The sequence below is a fragment of the Gymnoscopelus microlampas genome (assembly GCF_963454915.1).
Source record: "Gymnoscopelus microlampas genome assembly, chromosome: 17".
In the NCBI taxonomy this organism is placed as follows: Eukaryota; Metazoa; Chordata; class Actinopteri; order Myctophiformes; family Myctophidae; genus Gymnoscopelus; species Gymnoscopelus microlampas.
The window spans coordinates 32,489,701-32,509,808 of record NC_139954.1 but is presented as its reverse complement, the minus strand read 5'-3'; the positions used below and the strand labels follow the sequence as shown (position 1 = coordinate 32,509,808).

Here is a 20,108-nt window from a genome sequence, read left to right as displayed (position 1 = left end):
ATGAGAAAAGCAAAGGCACAATCACAATATGATACTACAGGACAAAGGAATCATTAAGAGCAGATGTGCAATATGTTTCGGCTTGAAAATAAAAATTCAATGACTTTACTGTATTTATTATCATTATTTACTCTTAACAGAACTGTACAATTTGTACCCAAAATGGATCATACAGCCCTTTAAAAAGTAAGAACATCAAGAGCAGCAAAATGAACACTCCATGAAACAAATTTTACAGGGGAAATGTTAAACATTTGTACAGAATGGTACTGCTGCAATTCAAAATTGAAAAAATTATCTCCTGTACAGCATATACACATTTTTCTCAATTAATCTGCTTATTACTATTCCTGCATAGGATTTTGTACATTGTCATTTTTCTACATTTGGTTATTCTGTGCATTAAACATTAGTATGCTGCCTGGGCCTATAGGACACTAGATGCCACTTGTATGCTAAACAATACATTCTCATGGCTAAGTGTAACTCAAATTAAAGCCTAACACTTTCTGAAAACAAAAACAAACATAAGAGCCAAATTGATAGTGAAATCATTGTAGACCTACATAAACTATGACTGTCCTCTCCTAACAGTAAATGAACTCCTAGCAGCTCAATCATTTGCACCCTGGCAGGACCATGTTAAGTCAACTAAACGGCGGGCTGCCAGGTCTCCCTTCAGCCCTTTAAGGCTTTTTCCAAACTCACCAAGTGTCCAGTCACATTTCTTCAAGATTACTTTATCAGTTTCAGTGCTCTGTTAGACCTTCACAAGGTCCATTTACCCATGTTCTTTTAAAAACATCCTTTCATAAATTCAAGTTCTGCCATTGATCCAAATCGTGGTAAACACCAATTAGACACCTGGCACGGGTCCGAAGAGGAATTGTCAGAAACCTCTTCACCACACTGTCCCCAAATGCGCTGCTCCTTCCATACATAGCTGCATGGAGCCTGGCTGTTCCTCCCCCTTATACCCAAACCTGTGCAGGAGCTGTGCAGTCATGGGAGCAGCTGGTTGGTCAGTCCATCCGTCTGTCCATCTTTCCTTCACAGTGCAAAGCAGTCAGTATGAGATGATGCTGGACGTGGCTGTTCCTGAACCACCAGCACTCATCTGCAAATTCCCAGAGGAGCTAGACCTCCTCATGTGAGGGAGCAGGTAGGAGTCACTTCCCAGCTGGTGAACATCAAAACGGTCTTCCTTTCTGTAGGCTAGGCACCGCCTTATAAAGCCCTAAGGGAGGAGACGCAATTTTCACCACTTCAGCTTATACGACATCCGTCATTACAGCAATACAAAAATACAGCAATTTCTTTGTTTCATCAAACATTAAAAGGTAGTGTAAGTGATATGTTTTGGTTAAGACAATGTTTTGTTAAAAAGTTAAAGCTGAGGAAGACCCGTTACTGAACACTGAAAAATGTAACTTACCTGCATCTTTAACAAAGAAAGACCATTTACTATGATGGCATTCATATTCAGAATTACATCTTGCTCTCACACACACACACCTTTGCTTCATTACTGGTGACAGGCTTGACGGGGAACTGCACATCGGTAGCTTTTAGTATGGTGTTTTCCTGCAGGATGTCCTGTTGTGACTGGTTATGGCCGAATGGCTGAAAATATTTGTCATGATTTGTTATGGACATTAAAAAAAACATTCTTTCTTTTTAAGAAAAAAAGATAACACTTCATCTTTACCTTTCTTCCATACAAACACTGGAAGAAGATAACACCCACGGACCACACATCCACTTTATTGGAGATTTTTGGTGGTTCTTTACCAACCACAAAACACTCAGGAGGCAAGTACCTGCAGCCACAGAGAAAAGAAAAGAGCAAGTCAGTCAAGGCTAATGTTTTGCAATAAGGCAGTACTGCCCTCTAGGGGACATTCAGCGAATGTCAGGGGGTCGCCAAAAGCAGTAATACACTTCCGGTACATTTCTGGTGCCTACGTCATGTACTGTAGGCAGAAGAGTTGGGGCATATTTTTTCAGGCTGCAACCAACATTATGGAACACTCCATACTATACATTATCCACACCACTTTGACTATGTCCTAGCAGTGACAGGCACTAATATTATATAATAACTTTCAATAGTTTGTTGACAAAATTCTATGGATTGAGCAGGTCTGTGTAGGTCTGTGTATATTTTCAATTTACACCGTGAATGGGAATAACATTGGGGTTGATTTTAACTTATAATGTAATAAACAAAATGGCACAATGAAAATTCTTACATACTATTCTATGTCACAGGTTTTTTTGCTCCCTGGGAAGTAGGCTAGTAATATTAAATCTGTTATTTGGCATTCAATGAGTTGTTTTATAAATTACCTAAGCAACACAGAATAAATACACATTTTCAGAGCAGAATTTTAAATTTAGAGTAGGCAATAATTTGTTTTACCCCCACAAAAAAAGTGTCAGTGTATCCTACAGACTCACCTGCCAGTGAGAAGCCCCCACCGGGAGGACCTAGGGCCTTTGTCCTACTCCTCCGCCCAACACTCTCTGCCAACAGGTGCCACCCCAGCCCGTGGGAGTACGTGCAATGATCAATATCACCCTCCCCACCCGGCTTCCCTCCCCCATTATCCTTTTAATCCTATATTAAAATTGGCTAATGGGAGGGCGGGCCGGCGGACCTCTGACATCAGTCTGACTCAGCCATAAAAAAAAAAATCACGGCCACGATAAACATACCACACCCACGTCACTATGACAATATAACTAGACCTCTGACATCAGTCTGTGTCAGCCATAAAAACGTGCTATGTGCTTAAACAACACATTTTAAGCACATAGTACCTACATTATTGTTCACGTCTAATTGTGTAGGGGCCCGTAATATATATTGGAAAGCCCAAGTAAGTTTGAGATCCAGAACCGGTCTGGACACTACAAATTAGAAGGTTTTTTTTAAGTAGCTAGTGTATTATAATATATAATCTACATGCATGTTGACCGTTTCGTTTACCAGTAGGTGCCTGCACCCTGTGACGTCAGGTCCATCCCATCTACACCATAGTTGTCATCATCCATGATTTTGGACAAGCCAAAGTCAGTGATTTTTATTTCCCCACAAGCGTTGCCATCCACCAGCAGAATGTTGCCTTTAAGAGGGAAGGAAAACAAATTAAGCAGACCCAAATCATCACCCAGGAAACAAATTATAGTCTCAGCTTTAGTTTACTGTTCACCCCATTGACTGATCACCATTTTAACACAACCTTGTTTGGTATGGAATAATTATGGTATTCAGAGTGTATCTGACGGTTTAATCATCCAACTCTCATAGACAGAGAGTGTGTGTTTGTGTGTGCACGCACGCACGCACACGTGCGTGAGAGAGTGGGTGAGTGAGCATACCTGGCTTGAGGTCATAATGGATGATGGGGGGCTTGATTTCATTCAGATATCTCAGTGCGTTCACTATCTGCATGACAATGGACCGCGCCTCTTTCTCAGACATCAGCTTGTGCTGCTTCAGGTAGAAGTCCAAGTCGTTGCCTTCGCAGTACTCCAGAACGGTGCAAAAACTATTGCACAGAGAACAGATTGAATAAATCTTCACAATATTTCTCTGAATAGTAACAAGCCATGGGCAGGAAGTCAACTTTCTGGTCCAACAGCCACAGTGGCTGATGGATTCCAAACTTCAACAGCCACTTGGGACTATTTTACAAACCAAATAGGATTTTTTTTTAAATATAGAACAGAATCCTTGAATGATGGCTGGTTATTTGCCAAAGTAGCTGGTAGACTGCCCTATCAGCCAGAGTGAAAATGTACCCACATTTGGCTGGTGTCTAGTGTTAATTTCCCCATGTTGCTGAACTGTGGAATACAGAAACTCTCTGAATAGGAAGGTAAGAATGACTTACGTGTCTGTGTCCAGTGAGAAGTAGTCATAGAGTTTGACAATTCTGGGATGGTCTAGCTGTTTGTGTATTCTGTATTCTCGACATGCATGTCTGAAGATGAGGAGGAGGTAATGTTACCAGTGGCTTGTACTGAAAGGTGCAGGTACTTTAGATTGATGGAATAGCCAGACACTAAGCTTATGGTGTAGCAAAAAAACATACTTGAAGTGTGTTAAAGGACTTATCAAAGCCAAAGAACATAATTTACTGTCTGCATATATTGCCACACTCAAAAACATAAGTCATTAGTTAATGGACATGAGGTTACGTGTTCAGTCTTACTTGTGGTAATTTTCTTTTTTCTCTTCTCTCCAGTTCTTATTGAGCTGGTGGATTTTCACAGCAGCATAGCGTTGCTCAATCAAGTCAAAAGCCTATAAAAAGGAGAAAAAAACAGCTTAAATGAAAAACCAAAAGACAAGCCCACAGTAAATATTTATGATACAATGAATTCAATTACTTACCTTGTAAACTTCACTAAAGCCTCCTCTCCCTAAAAGGTGTAGGAGCAGATACCTCTCATTCAGCGTTGGGTGGTCTTTGAATCTTTTGTTTTGGGGAGGACAGACAGATAAAGACTTGAATAAGAATTTATAAGAAAAAAAAACATATACAGTAAATCCTCAAGTGTCCATTTATAAGACAGTAAATCCTCATGTGTTCATTTATCCATTTGTTACTCTGAGAAATACTAGAGGTCCTCACACGTACGTCGCACCGCTGATCCGACAGATATGTCCGAGTCCTAGTGTCGGGGGCTTTGTCAGAGTACCCGTTGTACCCGTCTGTCTGCGTCCCTTTTGTGCCCATATGTTGAGATCTCTGTATCTACCTGTGTGCCTTTTATACCATTACCCATTATGTGAGACCCCTGATGTCATTAGTATATGCCCATACCCTGTATATGGGTATGTTCATATATTATATGAGCATATTAGTTAGATCTGCGGTTCTGCACAACTGGATATCCATATATGCCCATATATAGACATTAGATTAGATGTCTTTATTATCCACAAGGGAAATTTGTTTTGCTCCGGTCAATGCATACATTCAAACAAAACAATACATAAATAAACACCACAATTAAAACACCTAGCAAAGTACTTCAATTTAAAAAAAAAAAAGAAAAAATTAGAAGCCGGCTTCTAATTGTTTCTATTTTTTTTTGTCTCGGCTTGGTACCCGAGACATAATTTGGCCCTTGGGGAAAAGTAATTGGGGAACCCTGGCGTATGGGGTTTATTTATGTTTATTACACGGCTTGGTTGAATGCTCGATTCTGATTGGTCAGTCATCGGTCATTATTTCTGGATAATGACCGATGCGCTCTATAACGGACCGCTGTGTAATCAGAGACTCAGAACACCTGCTCATATCAACCTGCGCTGCTTGGTTTTATGCTTTATCCAACATGACAGCCATGTAAATAAACAAACAATGTCATTTACAACTAAACGTTGCTCTCAAGAATGTTTTTGAAAACATTTGAAGTGAGAAATAGACGATGCAATGACCGAAAAGTGATTCTATTTGTGACCGAAAAGTGATTCTACTTGGGTGCGGCGAAGCCGCGCCTCCGCCCAAGTGGAGCCTACTATGTAACTCGGCTCGGCTTGTGTCTCTGTCTGTGTGCAGTATGTGTGCAGCCCATGTGACTCACGCTCTCATTGCGCGTCTTACTTGTAATATAGGATTAACCCCAAATGGACCGTACATTTGTACATTCCCAAGAGTAAAATTAACACTGTGTAGGTATTATAACACTGTGTAGGTATGGTAATTCCAAAATTTGACAAATGTAAAAAAGAAAACACTGGGTTCCCAGTGACTGATCTGCAAGCAGACACGTTCACCAACAAGCTTCCCAGCAAGAGGAACTGTGGTCCAGTGGTCCCTAGGCATTGTACTACTAAATAATAATAATAATAATATCACTATGACCGCTGACTGTCGGCCCTGTGCGCAGTACAGCCAGAGCCGACGTCAGTGCAGAGACGCAGACTCACTGTGAGCTGTCTTCATTATTTATTCTCTTCAGTTCCCGAATGTGAAGGTTGCGCACTCTTTCCAGACGCTCCAGCTCTGCCTGGATCTCAGCCTCCTCCTATAAATGATTCAAACACGCAAACAGACACACAAGGGGAACATCAGAACATTGACTACAAGGAACAGGACCTCATCAAAACCCACATCTAGTCTATGACTAGTTCTGTATTAAATATTAACGGCACACATGGTAGGGTCTGCTGAGGGACTGCCACTGATGCTTATTCATGTGGAAAAACAACAAATACTTCAGTCTATAGGTTCCCTCCATCCTCAAAGAGATCCACACTAAAGTCTTGATCTATGAAGTGAGTATGTATTCAGTTGACTCAGTTCTAAACCATTGCCCTTGTTAAAATAAAGATTAGCAAGTTCATTGACCTAAAATCCTAACATGCCTTATGTCTTAGGATGTCTTATGTCTTATTGTGATTTACCTACTGTACTTCTATGCAATGTACCTACTGTACCTTAACTTTTTACTTCTGTTCTGGCACCTCAATTTCCCCCATGGGATCAATAAAGGTATCTATCCAACTTCATGTCACTATGTCCATCTATAATGGAATACAAACAATATAAAGCTGTGTTTACACAGCCATCATCATCCGTTTTTCACATCTGCAGACTACCGTTCAGAACAGGCTTCAGACACGCCTCCTCAGGAGACATGGCTCAGATCTGAACCCATTTGATTTCGTTAGGAACCTGTTGCGACCACATGCCCTTGCCGACGTCGACCCCAGGCAGGGTTGGAACTCATGACCATCCGCACAAAAGGCGTGTGCACTAACCGCTACACTAGGGCAGTACACAACAATGCCAGTACATTGCTGGCAATACTAAAATGTATATAACTGGCGGGCATAGGCAGGGTAGAGCAGGTAAAGAGTAATTCACAAATCATCCTCCTTAACGTCATGTGGCTGACTTAATACTTGCACGAGATGTGACCAAGTACATGAGACTAGGCATTTGAAGATGATCAAATGTGTGTATGGAAGAACAGAAACAATAAATATCCATCTGCAGGCTGGCAGACCGGCTAATTTTACTTTCATCTAGCAGAGTTAAATCAACTTCATCGGTATACCTCTTGTCTCTGTCGGTCTCTCCCTTATAACTTGCATCATAGATGGACACTCCATCCCCATGCATGTAAAATATATATTTCTTTTCAGCTAACCTCTTACAGTTACGTCAACATTGCTCTTCTGGGAAGCATTCAATGAACAGCTTTGCCTTAAAAGCAACAGGCTCTCTCCCCCACTATAACCCATGCTCTCAACCGAGAAAACAAGTTCAAGTCCATCAGTGTCTCTCCCTCCCTACGCACCACAGCTCAACACTACTTGTATAACTTGCATCGTAGTTAGACATGCATGTAAAAAAGTATATGTTTTTTTCATTTAACACAACAGTTGTGCACAGGTTGCAGGAGTCACTCACTGTGTGATCGGCTCGCCGTCTGATCTCTCACCCCTGACCACAGCAATGTACCGTGGACAGTTCGAAGAAAGGCTGTCTGAGCGACTAACACAACCAGATGGCAATTAATTAATGGAGAGAGATAGTACACACAGTCCACTGCGTCCGTAGACAGAAACTGCAAAATCTCCAAGATGAACGTCGGAGGTTGATGGAAACAAATAGTGAGGAATCGAGGATCCATGGTAAAATCACCGACCAGCAGTACAGTCTAACGTTCAGAACCAAGAGCAGAGCTCACTCACGCAAACATAGCATTTTGTTGGGAGAATAGTTAGTTCATAGAACTAACGTCATCATGACACACTGTCATGATGATGGATTGCTCAATAATGTAGTGAATTAACACTTTCAGGTCCCACGCTTCTTTAACTTGGTACAATGTTGGCCCTCTATGGTGCTACCTCCATTCATGCTCCAAGAATAAAGTATTTTTATTAAAAGTGGCTAGGTTCAGAATTCAACTAACCTTCTTGATATGTCCAAGGCGCAGTTTGAATATTTCTTCCTGCTCGTGGTACTCAGCTAGAGTCAACCTTTGGAAATGAGTGATATGAAAAACACTTAATATCTTCCAGTGCAGACATTTACTTTACAAAAACGCAACCATCCTGTGGCTGCTTGGTCAACATTTGGCTTGAGGGTTTTCTTTCCCTCTTCAGCTCAGGTGTCATCTTTACTAAGCCACCTTACTACACAGGGTTGTTCATTGTTGCTTTATTCACCATCACAATTCAACAATAAACCAAGAACAATGTAAATACTGTATATGTAGTATGCTGTTGCTTGGATAGTGTCGATTTGTCTTATAGCCATGGTTTTGCCAAGGCCTAAACTCACAGCTGAGGTAGACTGGGCTTTACAAAGGGATCGCTTTCCGATCCATTCACTGCCTTGGTTTTGCGTTGCTTTGGCTCAGAATTTGTGGTTGGTGATTGGGAACTGTTGGAGGACGGGGGTTTCCTCTTGGCAAGGAGCTTTCTCTGCCTCTCTATTTCCTCTCTCTGTTGGTTTATCCACTCTTGCTGTCTGTGGATAAAAGAATGTTTAGGAGGGGAAAAAATCGATACTGTTTTTGTACCATCTAGTCCACTCGCGGTTAACGCCTTAAAATAATAAGAGTACAGCATTTCTGCAAAGCATCTGATTGGAAAAAGCCAAAATAAGACTGTTTCAGCAAAACAATTAAAAAGATTAAAGCATTTCCTGAGAGTAATGGACCAAATCGAAACCTCGACAATCTTATTAAAGAGGCTCTTACTTGACAAGGTTTTGGAAAGCATAGCCATCAGTCCACTGTTCTGTGAAGGAGGCTCCATGTCTCACAGTGGTGAAATGACCCAAACGTAGTCTATCCTGCATGCTCTTCTCTCGACATGCTTGCTTCTCCTGGGTACTCTGGAAAACACCACAACATCATCTGATTATATGTACCAAATACATTTGTACACACACACACACACACACACACACACACAGCGTAACAAGACAATGCACATACCTTTTCTATGAGCAACTTCTTGCTCATGGTGATACATTTATTCAAGCGTTCCTTGTATTTTTCAAGTAATTTTTGTTGTTCATCTATCTGTCTCCTGAGATCACAATTTGCCTAGGTAGCAGAAAACATAAAAAAGAAAACATAACAATTATGTTCCTGATCCACTGATTATTTCATTACTTAATTAGCTATACATAATGTGGAGACACAACCAATGATCCTTGTTGTGCTTAGTTTGTTGCAATTGTTTGCAAACTTTAAATAGAAAGCTTGCCCAATTCAATCAAGTAGATTATGTCACAACAGTAGGTCACAGCCAATGGGTGAACGGCTCCCAACACCATTTCCTTACCCTTAGCAAATCATCTATTCTTCCCTCTTTCTTCTCCAGGTCTAAATTTTTGTTACTTTCAAGAGCAGCCAACTTCAACCCAGTAAGGTCAGTCTGAAAGGCAGAAAAACAGCAGCACAAGTAAGAATGTGTTGCAAAACATTCTCAGCATATGCAATTAGATAATATGAAGAATGGAGCCATCTTTTGAAAAGATGGTCCAAATATCCTCATCCTTACCTGAACACATTTGATTGCTAGTTGCTTTGGATGCATTGTATGGTCCCCAAAAGACAGACTTGTAGGAGATGAGCTATTTTGTCTAACCTGCAACAAAGAGAGCAATAGTTTTGCATGAAGTAAAGGATATATGGAATGGAGCGACAGAGTGGATTGTGAATGCTGTGGTGATCACTTACAGATGAACCCTGAGCGGAGTGGGAATGTGAGTTCTGGGGTGAGCGTATCACAGGGGGGAGACCTCTCACTGGACTGGACCCATTTCCTCCCTGGAACTAAAAGTCAACAAGGACAAGTGAGATCTTTGCCTGCCATTTTGCAACATCATATGCACACAGACTCTTTTCCCAGCGTTTTTATTTTATGGCGCTTGCATAGTCCTGGCTCGCCATGGCCTTTTGCCTTCAACAGGTACCTTTTCAGTACCACCTGAGGAGCTGATAATGATATACAGTATGTAAACACTACTGACCGTTCAGAGAATGCTCACTAGCATCAAAACAGACAAACGCACATCCATGGACAAACTCCATGGAAGACTGCAAATCACGAATACTGTCGTCGTCGTTGTTGTTACGGCCACACGCTATTGTTTAATATTTGTATTTTTGAATCTTCTCTTTGTGAGGATGTCTCCTATGTGTAACTGCTGGTGTATTAGAAGACTGCATTGGGGATTGTCTTTCAAACAGGAGTTCTCTAACGTTTTTCTACCACAACCCCATATTACGAGGGATTTCTTTTGGCAATGGAAAAGCGACATTAGACAGGACTCGGAAATTAATCATGGCACACACACACTCAACAGGGCACACAACATTCATCCAGCACTTCCTTTTTATGTATGAATTATAAAAGACTTTGACTCACATCAAAATAATCACTAATCTTGGGTCCTCGCACAATAGATTTTCCTATGAGAGAGAAGGCAGAGTATTGTAATTTACATAAATATTTCTGTCATACTCCAATGATCCAGAAACAATATTAAAAGCATGTTTGACAAAGAGAAACATACCTTGGCTGCTCTCTGACTGGCTATCAGGTTTCCTCTTCCTGCCTCTGGATGACTCTGACTGCTTCTTCTCAGGAGTCTTTAGGAGAATTCAATTCAACAACCATTACTGTATAATCATTTTGACTCTTTGTCAATATATACTGTAGCTACTCCTCCTCAAATAAAATTAAAAACAAATTGTACTCACCGAATAAGCAGGAGAACTTCCCCTTTTCACATCTGACCCCTATGAAGGAAAGGATGGGAGTGAGAGCCTTTTAATGCCAAAACAAATATTAACAGTCAAATCTTCGCGTAAACAATAGATCTGATCACAGAGGCCATGATGCATGTTTTAGAACTCGGCAATTCAGTTACTACTGGGCTCTGCAGTCTAAATAGAGGCCACAGAGCTGGTAATCTCATACAAAACTCTTCAATCCAAACGAGAGGCTAAATGAGTCCAATAAAAATAGTAAACAATAACAATGCATGGTTATGGCCAAAATTAATATATTGAGATCACAATTGACAAGAGAAATGTTGCACTTTCACATAAATTAAAACAAATTGTACTACTGTCAGGATTATGACATTTTAGTTGAGAATTAAGAGAAAGCTTGCCTATAGTCCAGGGGCCAACACTGATATTTTCACAAATTGGTACCACCTGAGGTGGCCGTAAAGTTTTTGTATTTTTGTATTCCTACATGTCTCTAGTTTATATTTTGGTATGATACATCTTCCAATTCAGTAGCTTAATGGCAGTTATCACTACCTACCGGCTAATGTATCCGGTAGGAGACACAAAGTAGAATCTTTGTGTCTCCTACCGGAAATACACCCGGGCATCAAATTATTGCGACAAAAAAACTAAATATATCCATGTATTCAAGCTTCATGGGGTGTGCAATTGATAACTTCTCAGATTTTTGGTGTTTGCAAAAAGACTGCTTTCCATAAGCTTGTAAAAGTTGACCCTCCTTCGGTCTAGGGTGGTCATAGCTGAATGGGTAGAGAGTCCCCCTGGGAAACTTAAAGGAGGAGTTCACCCAAAAAATGATGTATTTTCTATCAATTGCACACCCCATGAAGCCTTGAATACATGGATATATTTTGTTTTTTGTCGCAATAATTTGATGCCCGGGTGTATTTCCGGTAGGAGACACAAAGGTTCTACTTTGTGTCTCCTACCGGATACATTAGCCGGTTTAGAGTGATTACTGTCATTAAGCTACTGAATTGGAAGATGTATCATACCAAAATATAAACTAGAGACATGTAGGAATACAAAAATACCAAAAATGTACGGCCACCTTAGGTGGTACCAAAATCTGGCTTGGCCCCTGGACTACTAGGGCGCAAAGAGGCACAGATCCAGACCTGCACCCATACAAAACCCAAAAGAAGCATCATTCCTAGTTCCTACCATAGTAGGCCTAATGTAGACAACGAGCTAAAAGTCCTTTTGCACACCTACTGAAATGGACAGGTGCGTAGGAGTAATGAACTTAAGAGCAAAAGGGGGGAGCCCTGCACAGTCTTCACTTACAGCAAAAATAAAATAATCAGTTGGACCTTCATTAGGCACGCCTGATGAAGGTCCGAGCGACCGAATCAGTGTGCGGAGACTCCCCTTTTTTGCTCTTCTCAGACAACGAGCTACAACCTACTTTTCATCGAAACAAGCCGTCCTCCGAGGTGGGAAAATAACATTGGTCTCTGTACAGACAAGATGTAGCTCGTAGTCTATAATGACTAAAGAGTTTGTGTTTTGTTTTGCTTCCGAGCCACTGATCATGGAAGTTTGATGGGTGAATATTTCCAACTCAACGCTTATAAAAAGCAGAATGAATAAACTGGTTTTCAATTAACTATGTCTCTCTCTCCAAATACCTTGGGAGGAGGGGAGGCTCTTCACTCCTCGACAATAGAACACGTCCACTTGCTAAATGTAAATTCACAGTGGTTTGAGTCAAATCAGACATTACCCGGACTTAAGTCAAGGGTCCTGCCAGCATAAAGTCTGTTGCTGTCTGATCCTACTGAACCGGAACGATCATACATATAGCCCCTCCGTTTCAAGTCTGGACAACGTCCATAATACTACAGTGCACGTGTGAAAGGGAGTATACAGTATAAATCTAAATGACATTTTTGTTTGCATTTTAAGCTTTGTAAACAAATTGCACCCGGCAGATATGACGAATAACTAAACATAGACAGAAATTACTGACAATGACCGGTACCAATAATCAATAAATAATGTACTATGGCCAAATCAGGGCATTCCTTTAATAATGTTATACATTCAAGCTCACACCTTGATGCAACGTGTTGTGAGCGTCTAGATCAGCTATTTGCTATTTTTCCCACATATTAATTTATACAGATGAATGAAACGATACTGACGATTATGCAAACTAATTGCTATCAGGGAGATAATAATAATAATTGTGACATAGCAAAACTTACAAAATGTAATCAAAAGGGCATTGCTTTTGCTTAATATGGTTTGCAGCCGACTGAGCAGAGCGCATTTTAAATGTCAATATCAGTCGATCATGTTCATTTAATTGTGGGAGGCCAAAATCGTGATCATGGTTACAATTTGATATATTTTGCAGCCCTACAACAATCTCATGCTGCGTGTACAAACAAGTAGCACTACATTTTCCCACTAAGTGGTTCGAGGCCCAGAGAATCAGGCCACAGCCTTGTGCAGTCGAGGAATCTGCTGACAGGTGCTGGTGTGATTGAGTGTGTCACTGGAGAGCATCGTTAGGGAGTGTGTGACGTATGGGGGGCATCTGTGTAGGTGACATGTGTGCGCATTCAGCAGCTCAGTGGCCAAACACGTTTTACTGTGCCAGACTACGTTTTCCCTCCTTTCTCCCATTTAAGAGACCCAGCCATCAGTGACTTATTGCACCAGCTTGGAGGGTGAACTAGACACAGGGAGGGTGGGAGGGAGCCCTATGAGAAAGCGCACAATACAGTAAACCACCATACATGTCGGCCATTGTGAACGTGGTTGCAGTCTGTAGCGGCACACGTTCCATGATGTGATGGTTCAGGACTATTAAGGTTAATATCACAGCTGGAGTCTTCCATCAACCACCACAACCATGTCTCCAACTTACCCTGCCTCCATAAGCCATATCATCAAGTACAGAGGGTACTGTCACAAAGAATGCTAGCATCGGCATGAATTAGCAGCACAGGTATCCGCTGCTAGACAAGCGAATGAGAGCATCATGGAAGCTGGGTCAGAAAATGCAAGATCATGGTGTTGCCCTTAATCAGGGTACATCAAGCAAAAAGATCTATTCCAGTGTACAGTATATACCCACTGTGTTAACCCAATTAAGAAGTGACATACTGCCCTCACAATAACACTGCCATTTTGATGGCCCGCCACCCACCCCCACATTTCTTAAATTCCCCTTGAGGTGCACTGTAGTAAATTGTTTTCTCTCCACTTGCAAAACACTGTATTCCTGTTCGCAAAATCCACCTTATCAAACAATCCAAAGGGAGTGGTCTTTTCCAGTCATGAAACAATGTCAGAAGTTTCCATGTATGGTCTACAATTCAAACTAACTATACCTCAGATTCCTTGTCGCTCGAGGATCCCAGGCTGCCAAAGCTGTGATTTGAACATTCGTTGTTTGTCAAGCCCTGAAAGAGACAAGAGACGATCATTTTAAGTAATTTATTTTTAAAGAAACTCATGATCTACTCATTACTGAATGTGTGTCAGTCTGTCCCAAGTGGCAATTCAGTCAGACCAACAAAAAAGAGAGACAAACACGAATATAAGTCTGGCTTCCCTGATTAGCCAACCCGTTGGCCAACCTGCATCGTTCCCGAGTAGGCCTACGCCCGCAGGTACCACACTCACTGGATACTCTAACAACAGGTACAACGGGTATTGCATAACCGGGTGGGGCATGTATTCCCAACTTGCATCGTTCTCGATATTACATTGTCCCTGACCTGCTCAGGTCTCCGGTGGTCTCCGAATAGGCCGATGCCTTTTGGGCACCGGGCTAGTATAGACTAATGATTAAACTCACTGACGAGCAATTTTTACATGAACGCAGTTGGCTAGGTAGACAGTGCTGCACGCATTCACTTACTTTGGTTCCCCCACTGGTGCTGCCAGTGCTGCCCCCCGTGCTGCCACTGACGCCGCCCATGAAGCGTGCCTCCAGCAGCTCCTGTCTTCGGGGGTCCAGGCTGTGCAGCTCCTCCATGGTGCCTGGGAAGGTTAGCGACAATTTACATTGTTGAGTGTATATTTTAAAGACTGGCCTAACTCAAGGGCATGTTTTCTATTGAAAAGATGCACGGTCAGCAGGTACAGGAGTGGCCTGGAAATGTATTTGGGGAAAAAAAAACATTTCCAAGAAGCCAAAGTATTTATACTTTTTTTTTATCAGAGGTTACCATGTTAATTCGTATTCTCACGAACACTCCCAAGTACATGCTGATGTTTAAAACACTTTTGAATACTTTCATGTTATATCAGTACAGTAAATTCCCTATACATTAGTTTATGTATTGTTAGTATGGCTTGATTTTACTTTTGTCTCAACATCTTTTCCTAGTAGTGGGTTAAAAAACCTAAACATTACCACAGTGTACATTTTAAACGTGATTAAGTAAAAGTCAAAGAGTAAAAAGGAATCAAATGCTATGATTTGTTTTATGGCAAGAGACTGTAACAGCAATCTTACAACTGCTTGGCACAGCAGTGATGCCAGTTCTTCCCCTGTGAGATGGCTATAACTCCCCTGGGTCCAGCGTCACAGCAGCCTCAGAGGAGGTCTGATCACTCAGTGCTTACTGACATAACCTCTTCTCTAATGAGAGCACCATTTTGAATCTACAAAGGGCTAGGGTGCCTCAACACGTATCCGCACAGTGCGGCAAGTAGGGGCTTATGAAATCTTTTGAAGTGGCGAGAGGCTATCTGATGATGACCAAAGAAAGTATACAAAAATGTATGATGTATCATTATACTTTTGGTGAACCATCCATGCATGCATGTACCTTATAAATAATAGGCTACTTTGTGTGTTCGTGAAGCAAAGGCCATGCTAACAGACATTGAGTAATAAGCCAAGATTCAGGCATCTCATTTAATGCTGCTCATCTCTTCTCTGCTGCAGTACAGAGAGGTTTCTGGCCTTTGTTTTTAAATACGTCAAAGATATTTAAAAGGGAATACATTGCAGGTGGACCAGAAATCCAAGAGACAACCAAACCCACTCTGGAGATTTGGAAACGCAGGCTAGACCAACATGTAGACTAATACGCCTAAGAATAATGTGAGCTCAGTCATCTGTGAGGCAGAGGTGACATAATAAATGCAGTACAATTTGGCTCGAGGGAGTTGACATAGAAATCCCAGATAATGCCATTTGGAACCAAAACTCTCTGCAACATGATCAGACAACAATAGATCTAATGAAAATGTGTCTATTCACATACACAGGACTTATTTTCAATGTCACAATTAGGTTTTATTTTAAAAACCCAGAATCAAGAGCTTTAGTCGAATCCATCAGCTAGCCTATACTATGACATACAAGCAACAACATAAAACATTCGCAACTTGCAGACAAAATTGCTGTAATGTTATGGCTTGCATAACAGATTGTGGCCATAAGATAGGCCTATTTCAGTGCAACATGAAGTAACTTGAGAAATGTCACGTAACACAGGTATGATGCAGCAGACCCAGAGTAAATACTCCACCTAATGACTGTGGTCATAGTAAAATATCATTACACAGATTAGTAACAGAGAGGCAACCAAGCAGGTGCTTAAAATCTTATTTATCAGCGTGTTGCAAGCCTGCTATAAAAACAAATGTGAAAGTTGCCATTTAATTTATTTAATATTTCTGACACGCTTATCCTACCGTTTTAAAACAACCATATTAAAAATGTGATCCAGTGAAATATCTACTCTCTGGATAAGGATAACAGTTCATTCTAGAGAAATCAGTTATTTTCCACTATGAGGGAAAACAAATTTGCCTACAAGGTGAGCAAGAGAATGTGCCCATTTCTTTGTGGGCAATTAACATCAACTCAACTGGAACATCAATCATGAACCAGTAGCGACACCTTCCTCCAACTAATAATAAATTAGCTCAAAATAATGTTGTCCAACAAATCTTAGAGGCTACATATACTGTGAAATACAGCACTCAAAGGAGACAGTATCCAAAGTTATGCAAGCTATGATTAAAAAATAAATAAAAAAAGGGACCACAACTGCATAGAACATACTTAATGTAAAGTAATTGGATTTTTAGACAGGTCTTTTAATAATTTGTTCAAGCATTCATAATAACACACTATGTTTATTATTACCCAAAATATGCCATGTATAACATATTGCTACCAATAGCCTATATTTACCTATACCTATGATTAATAACACAATCACTGCGTTTCCCATAAGTAATAATCACATTCTTAATCAATTAAAAAGCATCTTGTTCACTATAACAGACAATAGGACACAATATATGAACTGCAACTGGAGAGATTCTATATTCCCAGAATGGCAATGAGCAGCAAACTAGCACAAAACGTGCATGCCTTGCTGTCATAATACATGACTTATGACTTATGGTTGGTTACTCATCCAAACAAATCTGAAGAAAATTGTAGGTCTACCCAACATTTACTCTTTGTTATACATACATTTTATTTGATGGACACCCTACAACCTATCGAGTATTTTCAAAAGCCATGGTACAAATACAGCATTGGCCTAGCTTATTCTCCTGCCATCACTAGAAGTTCAACATCACCAACAATAACAAATCACAGTAAGACATATGTCTAGTAGTAAATCAAAAACTTTTCACAGAGGCCTCTGCCACCTCTGAAATTATGTCCAGTTATGCATTATTGACATTGCTGTCCTCTACTTTATACTAAAAAGTGAACCCTGGCATTTCACAAGAATGAGGCCCCCTATTAGGCTACTTATGTTCCACTACATGATTAATAGCCTCAGCCTCCAATTTAGAAGAAAAACAAAAGCTCAAAATCATAATACTTTTTGTCCTATCAGCTAAGTCACCAGCTAAGTCCCATCAGCTAAGCCTTAAGGTTTAGCAAATATGATATAATAACAATCTGATAAATGAATAAATGAATATACTAAAATGGGTGCAAATTAACCCCATAATCACTTAATAGCATACTGTAAAATGTAAACCATTCATATATACAACAAAATAAAAAATACATTCAGGATCCCCCTATAAGTGTAGTTGATACCAGAGTCTATGATGCTCATTTAACTTTTCTATGTCTGAAATACAATACACATTAAGGCCCTACGTTTACTGGCCAGGAGGATGACAGTCTATCAAACATGAATTGGGTTTGAATAACACATTCACAACTATCATCAAGCCCCTGCAGAAGCAAGCGGTTGAACCCTTAGGACTCTTGCTGTCGATGTCATTTTAACTCCATGCTGTTGCTGTTCAGCAGAGTGACCACCTGTTTATGACAGACACTTGGAAAGTCATTAAAATCTCTTGGCCATGAGCCAGCAGAATGTGATCACAACTGTGCTGGGCTTAACAAAAACATCAATCACACAACTAAAAGAAAGTCATGTTCTCAATGTTGGCCAATCAGGTAATTGATTTCACTGTGTCATAGACAGCCTCGATTGATTTAAATCCATCAATGCATGGATGATAGGTGCCAAGGATCTATCAAGCAGCCAGCATCAGCTTGCTTGATCGTGGAAGTTCGCCATCTTGATATTTAAAACTGTGAAGTTGTTCCGTGTATAAAATTGTTAGCAGGGCAATTTAATTCAATAATTGCACCACTAACGGCAACATCACTTAATGCATGCTTGCGTGTATGTATGTATGTATGTATGTATGTATGTATATTATGTATGTATGTATATGCCACATGCATAACGCACAATCCTAAGTGCAACAACACAAAGGATATGGCATCTAGACTAGCACGGATCCAATGTATGCGACCTGACTTTTGGTGGGGGGGAATCCAGAGTTCAGCTACTTATCCCTACGTGTCAAATTAAGACACTGATTACAGCTGCCAGCACAGCAGCAGTAGATGTTCATAGCAACACACCTACCTACCCCCTGTGATCTCTGTGTTGAGAGTTCTTCTCACACACACCCGGTGTGTACTGTACATTATATGTATTAAGATAAGATTGGCAAGAAAACAGCACAGTTAACCTAGTATATAAGTCTAGATCGGAGCTAATCGCAAGCCTATTTTGGTTTAGTTAGCTACCATGCCAATGAAAACGCCAACCACCATGCGAAATTGCTTAACACCATTCAGATCAATGCCATGGCATCGCAATGCCTAAGATGCAGTGGTCATGGCAGTGAACCTGTCCGTTGTTTATGCACATTGTGCACATTATGATGAGATGATTGCACTGGCCTCTGACCACAGTACTACTTCATAGCTTCACTGCTACTAGCTGCTAGCCAATGGGCTTTAATATGGACTTTGTAGCTGACGCGATACTATAACCATTGCCTAGTTTATACTGGTCGCGCAACTGTGTCGTTCAATAGAAACTAGGTCATACAAAGCCGCAAAAAGTGTCGACGCGACGAACGTCGACACTTTGACAAGTTGAAAATGAGTATATCTTTGACGAACGACACGGTCACGCGAGGAGGTATAAATTAACGTTAGCCTTCACATAGCTAGCTACAACCCAGCTAGCCTGCTAGACCACCAGCTCGTCATTTTAACACCCTCTTTCTTATACGTTACGAAATTAATTCCAGAGCAAAAATAAAGACACGACTCGTGCGTCTGGCGACGTTTCCCCATACCTTCCTTCTAGCCGTCACCACCGCCGTGATATGTTGATGAAAAAACAATCCGTGTTGGGGACGTGGAGCGCTGGGACCAAAGATGGCGTCCCCTCCAAACTTCCACTACTTTTGACACTCATCAAGGTACTTTTTTGTATAGATTTTTTTTGTTGCTTAACTCCCCAACATGCTTCTCGGTACGTATGAAATCAACTAATTGACCAGTGGCATGAGTGCAGCTGCTAGCGTCAAGTCGTATTAACTAATATATCCTTTTTTTTATTTCGCCCACAAACCTCTTCACACCTCAGCAGTGCGTCCTAGATCCCTCCCGGGCTACCTCTCTCTACTGCCTGCTTTATGCCCCGCCGTACGACGGTGTCGCGCGCAGAAAATAGCCCGATCTATAAGCCCACGACGAGTCGCGCCGGCGACTGGTTGTGAGCTTGTAGAGCGCCTATTTTCGGCGTGCGGAACAGTCACACGACGAAGTATACGGGCTTATACCTCTGCTCTGTGTGAGCAGTAGCTCAATGGTGAGCAGTGAACTGACCTGAAACGTCACCAACATCGTGTGCAAAGTTTTATCGCGAGGATGATGGATTTTTTTTTGCCTTTTAATGACTATATAATTTAATAACGGGGCCTTTATTTACTGTTGATTGATTGATGTACTTTATTTAGTAAGACATGAGAAA

At 41.0% G+C, this 20,108-nt stretch overlaps 1 protein-coding gene across 1 annotated transcript; it reads right to left on the bottom strand.

The window, feature by feature from the left end:
• Nucleotides 1–102: 102 nt before the first annotated feature.
• tlk1a (tousled-like kinase 1a) lies at nt 103–19,911 on the bottom strand. The gene is given in 25 exon segments (XM_084084722.1): nt 103–1,237; nt 1,516–1,623; nt 1,709–1,820; nt 2,993–3,128; nt 3,385–3,554; nt 3,900–3,989; nt 4,221–4,312; nt 4,403–4,484; nt 5,948–6,045; nt 7,945–8,011; nt 8,316–8,504; nt 8,737–8,873; nt 8,977–9,087; nt 9,329–9,421; nt 9,548–9,634; nt 9,727–9,822; nt 10,418–10,461; nt 10,566–10,641; nt 10,753–10,791; nt 14,154–14,225; nt 14,687–14,808; nt 19,429–19,435; nt 19,438–19,480; nt 19,482–19,507; nt 19,509–19,911. Coding segments are annotated over 25 exon segments (2,310 nt in total). The 5' UTR covers nt 19,551–19,911; the 3' UTR covers nt 103–1,066.
• Nucleotides 19,912–20,108: the final 197 nt, after the last annotated feature.